At 45.0% G+C, this 11,346-nt stretch overlaps 1 protein-coding gene across 1 annotated transcript in view; it reads right to left on the bottom strand.

Moving 5' to 3' along the window:
- Nucleotides 1–7,769: 7,769 nt before the first annotated feature.
- LOC126179069 (uncharacterized protein KIAA1143 homolog) overlaps nucleotides 7,770–11,346 on the bottom strand; it is a 311,125-nt gene continuing 307,548 nt past the window's right edge. Inside the window, exon 3 of the mRNA XM_049924580.1 lies at nucleotides 7,770–8,796. Within this exon, the coding sequence (XP_049780537.1) occupies nucleotides 8,516–8,796 (281 nt within the window). The 3' untranslated portion in view covers nucleotides 7,770–8,515. The remainder of the gene's footprint in view (nucleotides 8,797–11,346) is intronic.

Raw genomic sequence — 11,346 nt, 5'->3', positions numbered from 1 at the left:
CACACAATGGATCACAGCTAGTTGAAACTTCCCGTACTGCAAGATTCAAATAACGGTTACTGCACTGGATGACTGGTCTTGAAGAAGGATTTCCTTGACATACTTGTTCTGTGTAGACATATTAGCTGCACCATCGAAATAATGAGTGCGTCAAAACCTAGTTCCTATTGGGGGCCTTATTGAAGGATGTATTTGTTGCCAGAGTGCCCTCGAGTCTGGTGGTTTGTACAAACTCAGAAATAGGTGTTCTACTCAAAGCGTCTCAGGGTTGACGAATCGCACAGAAGGAGTGAACTGCTTCAGGCCAGCCACTTCCAGTAGTCGTACCTGCCGTAAATCTGTATATTGGAGAATTTTTTATTTGCTGCACAATGTCTCGCGTGAGCCATAACTTCCAGTACAGTAGAACCCCTCTAATCCGACCTTGGATGATCCGTCACTCCGGTTCGTCCGACCATGCTCAGGCTCGCGGGCCTGTGCCGACTTCTCACTGACTGGACGCCTGTGCATATTGTTATACTGTTCGTTATTGTGCAGTTTTATCCATTGTTGGGATTAAAAAACGTCGTTGTTTGATTTATTCCGAGTTCTCTACAGTACGTGTTACTGTAGATTCATTGTGTGTACAGTTGTCTGTTTTTCAACATGTCTGGATTCAAACGTAAACACGTAACTCTTTCACTAAATGAAAAATTAACAGTGCTACAAAGACTGGACAAAGGAGACGGCGCTCCAAAAAATTGTAAAGGAACTGAATGTAGGTCTTACGACAATTAAGGATTGGAGGAAGAATCGGAAAGACATTGAATCCTATACAGTTACGGTTGATGGTGAAAACACTCTGAAGAATCGCAAAACATTAAAAAAGCCTAAAATTGAACTGCTTGATAACGCATTGTGCATGTGGTTTTGTCAAGAAAGAAGGAAAGGAACTCCAATATCCGAGCCAATTCTCAAAGAAAAAGCGATAGTTTTTCACAAAAAACTGAAATCCGAAAGTAAATTTGCTGCCAGTAAAGGCTGGATTGATCGTTGGAAAACTCGTCATGGTGTCCGATTTGTTTCTATTTCCGGTGAAAAGCTATCTGCCGAAGACGCAGCTGCTAAGGAGTTTTCTGTAAAGTTTCAAGAAATTGTAAAAGAAAATGAACTGTTACCCTGCCAAGTGTATACCAGCGACGAGACAGGGCTGAACTTTAAAATGTTGCCAACAAAAACGCTCGCAGCTTCAAATGAATCCGGGGTAGGAAGAAACTTATAAAAGATAGAATAACAGTCATTCCTTGTAGCAACGCAGATGGTACCCACAAGCTCTCCTTGTTCGTCATTGCCAAATCTAAGAAGCCAAGGGCATTCAAAAATATAAACTTATCTTCCTTGCCGGTTTATTACCGCAATCAAAAATCTGCTTGGATGGACTGCAACCTTTTTAAATCCTGGTTTTTCGGCGAGTTTGTGCCATCGGTCGAAAAAGACAAACAAAAAAATCTGTCCGTTCCTGCTCTACTGCTGTTGGATAACGCACCATCACATCCATCTGAGGAAGATTTGGTGAAACGAGACATAAAACCTCTCTTCCTGCCTCCTAATGTGACCTCACTCATCCAACCAATAGATCAGGGCGTTATCGAATGGTTAAAAAGGCGATATCGCAGAATGTATATCAGTTCAATCTTGGAAAAATCTGAAGGAGGTCATAAATTATTTAAGGCAATGAAATCCCTGAACATCAAAGATGCTATCTACACAATCGCTACAGCATGGGATGAACTGAAACCTGACACACTGCGGAAATCGTGGCTTAAGCTTTGGCCACAAGTTATAATTGAAAGTGAGCATACCGAAGATGAGCAAAAAACGACGCACTGGAAATCGTTAAAGATATATACAAACTCTGGAGCCGAACGTCCCTGCCAATGAAGTTGAAGAGTGGATCAACGAATGTGACAAAAACTGTGACGCTTTTGAAGAGCTCAATGACGACCAGATTGTTGCCGATTTCAACTCCAATGGACGTTTTGTGGATAAAAAAATGAAGGGACACTGCAGCTAAATCTAGAATAACATCTGCTAAACAAAAATGCATCACTGACTTTTTTTCCAAGTACTTTGTTTTCGTTTTTACTGTAAAAGCAATGCATACAGTATAATCACTTCTTAGTTTATATATACAATAGTTTATTTCTTTGTAAAAAATTAATTTTTTATATACAGTGCTATAAACATTTTTTAGTTTACAGTATATATCGTTTATACGTTATTAAGGGCAGTACAGTACTGTAATTTGTTTGTCGTTTTTCCTTTTAAAACCAATACATATTATAGTGTGTGTAGACATTTTTTGTTAATATATTGTTTAACACTGTGTAAAAAAACTTTTTTTCATATTACTGTAGACGTCTTTATGTTCTTAAATCGTTTAATTTTTTGTACTAATGTCTTTTTATATTTTTTGCAATAAATATTAGATTTTTCGGATAATCCGAGCTTTTCGTTCCGACCATGGTCCCGGTCCCGAAAGTGACGGATTAAAGGGGTTCTACTGTATTCCTTTTGTATCAGAGGCGCCAACAAAGTGTTGTGGCACTTCTGCCAGATTTTCAGTTCTGGCAGAAGGTACTTCTCCTCATAGAAAAAATTTCCAGCGATCGTTCCATGACCTACCAGCGTGTTTTCTGTTCGATCCAGGAACCTTTGAGAACTGATAATTGCTAGTAAAGCTGTTCTAGCTTTCCCCTGATCGGTCAGCAGACGTCGCGCGAGTGTGCTGATCACAGCTGTGCTATTTTCACGTTGCTGAAGAACTCCTAAAGACTTTCGATGAAAAAGACTGTTCGCCTATACTTGGAACTTTTCTGTAGCTTTTATTCAGTTACAGTAACCTTCTTTAAGAAGAGAGGTTTCTTTCTGTGGTCTTCTATTGCTGATTACTTGAAACTAACGCAGACGGAGCAGAGACAAATGTCTCTCCTTTATTCGTAATGTAGCTACGGTTAAGACACGAACCATTCCCATTACGGGAGATTTCATTCCTTTGTGGAACACAGGACAGAATATTTTTGGAGTTACAGGACTTAAACATTAGCTGCTATACAGTAGTGTCAACGATGCGCTGGTTTGATTCAATCCCTCGCCACTCCCCTTGCCAAGCTGATACCCTGTTGCCAGATTGCAGGGGCCGCGAAACGGAACAGTGCAGTTTTGAGTAAAGAATCAATTATGGCCACTCTGAAGAAAGCTAGCCCTCCGCCCTGTCATTGGTCTGTAGTTATAAGGGAAAGTGTGAACAAATTAAAAAAAAGAGGTTTGGCAGATATTTGTACCCAATATAACCGAATAAAAGTTCAGGAGTTTACTTCCGCATCATCTAGCACAGTAGCATAAACTAGAGAATACATAATGCACGCATTCCCTCTTTCAAAGCTCTGCATACAACGTAGATATAACACACTGCTGTCTTGGTGAACAATGGAGGTGTACTACCTTTGTCACAATCAGCCTCGATGTCGAGTGTGAAATGTATTTTGTGAATGACTGTAATAAGTGATTGTGGAGTGTAGTGTTGTATCTGTATTGTTAAAAAATTCGCGCCTGGTAGCTGAGTGGTCAGCGCGACGGAATGTCATAACTAACGGGCCCGGGTTCGATTCACGGCTGGGTCGGAGATTTTCTCCGCTCAGGGACTGGGTGTTGTGTTGTCCTTATCATCATAATTTCATTCCCATCGACACGCAAGTCGCCGAAGTGGCGTCAACTCGAAAGACTTGCACCAGGCGAACGGTCTACCCGACGGGAGGCACTAGCCACAAGGCATTTATTGTTATAAAGAAGTATGGAATTAAATAAATAGAGAGATTAAGAGGACTGTCGACCTAAAGCATCCCAACGTGACGGATGAACATCATAAGCAATGCCATATGCGATCACTTCATTATATAAGTGTTGGATTTAATCTTCCAAAAACGTCGATGCAAAATCTGGTGATCAGAAACTGAATGCCAGCGATACACCTTCGATTACAAACTAAATATTGATCACGGAAATTCCTTCCACTACCAGCGCTGCATCTTCAGGTGGAGCGTCGCCACATGAGCGAGGATTACTTATCTTGGCTACGACGGCAGGATACATCACAAATGGATGTACTGATACTGAACTACTGTTAAGGCGTAAGGGATAAATAATTAAACTGTGGCGCCACTTTTGTCACAGTGTAGATCAGGGGTGGCCCAGAAACCGCCCACGGGCCGTGCCTTGGCACGAATGCCGTAGCACTCAACCTTGTTGGTACGTTTCCCTCACCGCTACGCCACGCTGTCTGAAGGCGAAATGGCGAATGCGCCGCGCCGTATTTGGTTTTATATTTAAAATTTTTCGACAACACAGATAAAAAAAAACAAAACAAACTTTCAGTATTATTTAATTATTTTTTGCGCGCTGAAGACATATAATTTTTTATGTGATACAAAGTGTCGGCATACAGACAGACGCAAACAATTTCACAGATTTTCGCAATCATGTTGCCACGTAATCGTGACTTATTTAGTCGAAATATTGTAGCACTTTCGGAACCTCATTACAGTGACGTGGAAATTCTATCAGAGAAAGCAATGTGGGCGTCCTGCCTGATGTTAGCGTTAAAGGAATTTGTCTTTAAAACGGGAGTTACCTTGCAGATCAGTCAGTTACATCTGCACATGCACTCCGGCGTTTCCAACTGAAACGGCAAACATTCTCGAAAACTGATCGAAAACAGATATGAGATTGGTAGTGTCCTCAGAACTTGTAGGAAGTGAAACTTGTAATTCTTTTAAGGCCACAATGAATTCCTCAAACCTCGCATTTTCTTTAACGCCAGTGAGCTTACGGAACACGACTGTGTTTGTCACAATCTGTCGATTCTACAACGTGATTTTCTCTTTAAATGCATCCGCAACAAGTAACAAGTTGTTTCTCTCCTTGCAATGTCCTACTGTCGACAGTGTGCAGTCAGGTCTACTTAAAATGCGAGGTCTGCAATCCATTCGGGATGTTCTAATTTTCATTCCTGCACTCCTTTTTCCTTTATAAAATCAACAACACCGAGTTTTAAACAGAAAAATAATTAGAGATATGCTCCACGACTTGACCGACGTACTTCGCAGCAATATAGAAAGTCTCCATATTCTTCGTTCACTTCCGTCGATAACTGTAGCAACTGACAGCGGAACAACGTGTACGACTTCAGAAATTTTCCTATTTGTGCCACAAACTTCTTTACGAGCTCCATGGCTGCAGATTTAGCACAAAGTGCTTTTTGATGGAGAGAACGATTAATCCCGTCTGTCGATCTTTGTAAGTTTTGGCTTTTTCATTGCCAGCTGAAAGTTTAAATTCTTCCTGCATGGTACTGTAATGTCGTTTCATAGCAAATTTGCAGAAAATGTCGCTTACCCGAGTGCATCGTGTATATTGAGAACTGTTATTCCTACCTTGTATAATTCCCACTCATTTTTAAAGGTTTGTGACGATAGATCACAAGATTGCCTTTTTTTCGTGCAGTGGCGAAGGGTAAACAGTGATGACACCACTATTCTGCCAAACTTAAGAGAGTTGTACGGACAGAAAAATACCGCACTGCAATACTAACTCAAATGACGCGCTGTCCTGCATACTTCCGTGAAGGACTGAGCAAAGCCGAGGGACAGCCGGCCCTTGCAAAGCCCACAGCCCGCACACACCGCTCGCGTGCAAGTTATGGTAAGCCGCGGCCGGCCATACTACAGACAGATATTCTTCACAGGACTGTAAAAACTTTCAGTCTTCTGTCCCTTTCCTTCTCGTACAAACTTATCCAACCCATCACTTCGTATAGCTTATACACATTTTTCTAAAAATTTCAAACATAATGAAATTTTCTTTCTGCAGCGGAGTGTCCGCTATTATGAAACTTCCTGGCAGATTAAAACTGTGTGTCAGACCGAGACTCGAACTCAGAACCTTTACCTTTCGCCGGCAAGTGCTCTGCCGACTGAGCTACCCCAGCACAACAGGATTGCTAGTTGTGCAACGTCCGCAGGAGAGCTTCTGTGAAGTTTGGAAGGTAGCAGACGAGATACTGGCGAAGTGAAGCTTTGAGGACAGGTCGTATTGAGTCGCGCTTGCGTTGCTCAGTCGGTAGAGCACTTGTCCACAAAAGGCAAAGGTCCTGAGTTCGAGTCCCGGTCCCGCACACAGTTTTAATTTGCCAGAAACTTTCAATTTCAAACATCTTGTACTGTTTCAAGTTTTAAACTTTTTTTCTATATCGACATAACTTATGCAAGTGTACTGATTTTTCTTAAGTCTTGCTCCTTTCTGTCAAATGTGTCTGGCGCTTGGTGCTGGTTCTGGTGTCGAGATGCAAGACTTGTTAAGCTGGTTGTGCGATAATTGTCGTACTTATTTGGCTTTATATCTTCGTGATTGTGTGGGTGATATTCTTCCAGAAGGCTCCAGTATCCTAGACTCTACACTCTACGTTGATTAATCGCCTGATCTCAAGTCTTCTAAGCCACCATCAACCTCTGAATCTAATATTGTATTTACCCTGTATTTACTCTATCTTAGAAATCGGCATTCACTTCTTAAAAATGGTTCAAATGGCTCTGAGCACTAAGGGACTTAACTTCTGAGGTCATCAGTCCCCTAGAACTTAGAACTACTTAAACCTAACTAACCTAAGGACATCACACACATCCATGCCCGAGGCAGGATTCGAACCTGCGACCGTAGCGGTCGCGCGGTTCCAGACTGTAGCGCCAGAACCGCACGGCCACTTCGGCCGGCTTTCACTTCTTACTACCTGCTAAAAGAGCCTTCAAAATTATGGAATCCAAGCTAAATAAGAAAGAATATTTAGTGTATAGACAGACTTGTTACGAGTAACACACAGAAACCGTGATGCAGCATTTGAAAATTGGACTGCCACAGGTCTGGGCACAGGAATTCGCACATTCGTTGATAAAAAACGCTATTACCTTTGCTGGGATCTGGAGAAACTAAGAGAGAAGGTGCACAGTAATGTACCCCGGAAACCACGGAAAACCCAAATATGAACCGCCGGAAGAGGAATCGTGACGACGCTCTTGCTGATCAATGCATCCTTCTGTGGTGTGCTCCATCGGGTTCAACTGAACTGAGGAAGGTAGCTCACTTTTCTGTGAGACGTCCAGTTACAACTTATTTTTTGAACCAATGTGCTTATAACTTATTTTTGTCGCAATATTTCCTGAAGTGTCTTACTTAGGGAAATAGTGCAAAACACAGCAATGATAACAGTCTATTAGCGCTGTAAATGTGATTTCAAATGTAAACTGTCGGCGAAGGCGGTCAGTGTTACACACACACACACACACACACACACACACACACACACACACACACACACACAGCCTACTGGAGCTCAAGAACAGAATACTTCAAGATAATGAAAATCTAAGTTCAAGAAACTACAATATAGCAGATGTTACGCAGATGGACGAAAATAGGATTTTAGGACTGTGCAGCAATTAAAACTGTAAAAGTTCACATGAATAGTTACAGCTACACAACTCGTCGCGCTTCACATCTAACCTGGTATTTATACACGAAATTTCTCTCAAGTTTATGTTTCAGAATGCAGGGGAGCGGTGGATGAGGGAGGGAGGGACAGGAAACTACCGGGCACAATCAGTCGTAAATCAATGTGAATCTGCGCATATGAGGGAAATGTACAGCAGTTTGTCAAGGAAGGATAATAAATATTCTCATTTTTGTTGTTATACGCAGTTTATTTCCCACAGCGATTGTCTCTTTACAGTAGCATCAGCAAAACCGAACGGTAATGAGGTGTAAATATCTAAATATGGGCATATACGATTTGTATTTATTTGCCCCTAAGGATTTTAATAAGAGTTTTGGTCTGTGCTTTCATTTCTGTTTTAAACTGTTAGTCAATGGTTCATCCGTAAATAGTCAGCAGCTCACCAGAGAGATTTGTCTTTACTGTCAAGACAGTAGGATTGGCTTAATGAAATCATAACTATAAGCCATGTTGAACTGGGTTAAGAGGTTCGATATTGATGTGTAACTGTCTTTTTCTTCATAACTGCTTTTAATATGTATACGTTTTATGTAATGGTGAGTGCATGTTATAAACATTTCGTGATGTGTTGAAATACTTGTTCAGTGAAAAAATTGGACGTATCCTACAAGGATAAATAAACAAACTCACTACTTATGGGACTTAAATTATCCTTAAAGGAATACTATATCGGTAAAAGAAATCGTAAAATCATCGTAGACTATGAGTGCTGATAAAAATGAACGTGTTGTGGAAGATAGAGTACTACGGAGCACAAACGAGGGGACTGGCTGCGAAGGTAGTACCTGCAGCGAAGATGAAAGCTGACGAACGGACCGAGGCTCGGCTGCGCCTCAGAGAGGAGAGCGTCGCTGGTCGGCAGAGGAGGCTGCGAGTGCAGAGTGGGCGCCGCCTCCGGCCAGTGAGGAGCGCTCAGTCTTCGACCTCCTGGTCGTCGCCGTCCCCGAAGCTGAGCAGACTGGTGGAGGCAGGGGCGCGCCGGGGCCGCGGCCGAGCCCGGGCTTGAGGCCCCTCTGGGCCGGCCGCCACTCGCTTCCTGCTACTTCTACTGCTGCTACTGCCGCCTCCGCCTCCGCCTCTGCCGCTGTTGCCACTCCCTCTTCCACCGCCGTCCGGCTCGGCTGCCGGCGTCGATTTGGAAGGGGCGCGAAACACCACCCTCTGGCTCAGGTCCGCCGGTGCCTCGGAAGCCTCTGTGAATACAAGCACACAATGTTCGCAAACAAGCCACAATTTATTACACTGTACAAGAACTAATTCACCATCGTCTAGAGTCTAGTCGGTAGCAACATCGCATCAGGGATCGATATTGGGTCAGTTGTATTTCCCGTCAGACGTACACTGACAATGCAAAACATTATCAACACTGCCCACTGCTACACTGTATTTCGCCTGCTGACGTTGCAGGCACAACACGCAGTAAGGAGAGTGTACAGGTTGTTCGGAAATTCCAATTACAAAGTTCTAAGACTTGAGAGGAGTGAATATATAATATTTTGAATGGGAAACCATGTTCGGAAACAGCCGTTTGAAAACATGTTTGTATGGGAAGGTCTGCTACAGGGTAGTCATGATGGGTGCTATGTAACAGAATAGTCATGGGCGCTTAAGTCGGATCGGTTCGTGTCAGTTGACGTCTGTCCTACCTCTCTGACACCCAGTCCGAGCTTCATTCACATGTCTGTCAGTGTTCGAGCAACATGGATGAGCACACGTTTGCAGAATAAACGCAATATGATCCTTCCGTATGGCGAAGCTCACGATAATGGAGGAGCTGCTAGTTGCCTTTATCAAGATGGATATGCACAACATTCGACTCCATTGCGTACCCTTTTCGCCACAATCAAATGGTTCAAATGGCTCTGAGCACTATGGGACTCATCTGCTGTGGTCATAAGTCCCCTAGAACTTAGAACTACTTAAACCTAACTAACCTAAGGACATCACACACACCCATGCCCGAGGCAGGATTCGAACCTGCGACCGCAGCAGCAGCGCGGCTCCGGACTGGAGCGCGTAGAACCGCACGGCCACCGCGGCCGGCTTTCGCAACAATCACGCAACGGCTTCGAGAATGGGGTACACTCACCATCAACAGGCGTGACTGTGTGCTCCAAGGAGACGCCACGCACCCGAACTGGAAGAGGCCGTACTGCATCATGTTGAAGTCCGTCAACGAATACAAGAGCAATTGCGTGTGCAACGGATGTTGCTCCCAGCACCGTCTGGTATGTTGCGGATGACCAACGATTACATCCATATCACCTTCAACACTCCACACCACCTCTAACACTCGTAGACACGTGGATGAGTCACGAACCAGTTGAGAGACGTAAGACAGACGTCAAATGACATCAGCCAACCAGGCGAAAGAACCCCCTCCCCCACCATGATTACCCTGTTGCAAAACTACCTAACAAACATGTTTTCAAATGGCAGGTATGGGCTCCCACTCAAAATACACTCCTGGAAATTGAAATAAGAACACCGTGAATTCATTGTCCCAGGAAGGGGAAACTTTATTGACACATTCCTGGGGTCAGATACATCACATGATCACACTGACAGAACCACAGGCACATAGACACAGGCAACAGAGCATGCACAATGTCGGCACTAGTACAGTGTATATCCACCTTTCACAGCAATGCAGGCTGCTATTCTCCCGTGGAGACGATCGTAGAGATGCTGGATGTAGTCCTGTGGAACGGCTTGCCATGCCATTTCCACCTGGCGCCTCAGTTGGACCAGCGTTCGTGCTGGACGTGCAGACCGCGTGAGACGACGCTTCATCCAGTCCCAAACATGCTCAATGGGGGACAGATCCGGAGATCTTGCTGGCCAGGGTAGTTGACTTACACCTTCTAGAGCACGTTGGGCGGCACAGGATACATGCGAACGTGCATTGTCCTGTTGGAACAGCAAGTTCCCTTGCCGGTCTAGGAATGGTAGAACGATGGGTTCGATGACGGTTTGGATGTACCGTGCACAATTCAGTGTCCCCTCGACGATCACCAGTGGTGTACGGCCAGTGTAGGAGATCGCTCCCCACACCATGATGCCGGGTGTTGGCCCTGTGTGCCTCGGTCGTATGCAGTCCTGATTGTGGCGCTCACCTGCACGGCGCCAAACACGCATACGACCATCATTGGCACCGAGGCAGAAGCGACTCTCATCGCTGAAGACGACACGTCTCCATTCGTCCCTCCATTCACGCCTGTCGCGACACCACTGGAGGCGGGCTGCACGATGTTGGGGCGTGAGCGGAAGACGGCCTAACGGTGTGCGGGACCGTAGCCCAACTTCATGGAGACGGTTGCGAATGGTCCTCGCCGATACCCCAGGAGCAACAGTGTCCCTAATTTGCTGGGAAGTGGCGGTGCGGTCCCCTACGGCACTGCGTAGGATCCTACGGTCTTGGCGTGCATCCGTGCGTCGCTGCGGACCGGTCCCAGGTCGACGGGCACGTGCACCTTCCGCCGACCACTGGCGACAACATCGATGTACTGTGGAGACCTCACGCCCCACGTGTTGAGCAATTCGGCGGTACGTCCACCCGGCCTCCCGCATGCCCACTATACGCCCTCGCTCAATGTCCGTCAGCTGCACATACGGTTCACGTCCACGCTGTCGCGGCATGCTACCAGTGTTAAAGACTGCGATGGAGCTCCGTATGCCACGGCAAACTGGCTGACACTGACGGCGGCGGTGCACAAATGCTGCGCAGCTAGCGCCATTCGACG

Source organism: Schistocerca cancellata, chromosome 1 (genome assembly GCF_023864275.1).
Source record: "Schistocerca cancellata isolate TAMUIC-IGC-003103 chromosome 1, iqSchCanc2.1, whole genome shotgun sequence".
Classification (NCBI taxonomy): Eukaryota; Metazoa; Arthropoda; class Insecta; order Orthoptera; family Acrididae; genus Schistocerca; species Schistocerca cancellata.
The sequence above is the reverse complement of the archived record's forward strand: the minus strand, read 5'-3'. Positions and strand labels throughout refer to the sequence as shown.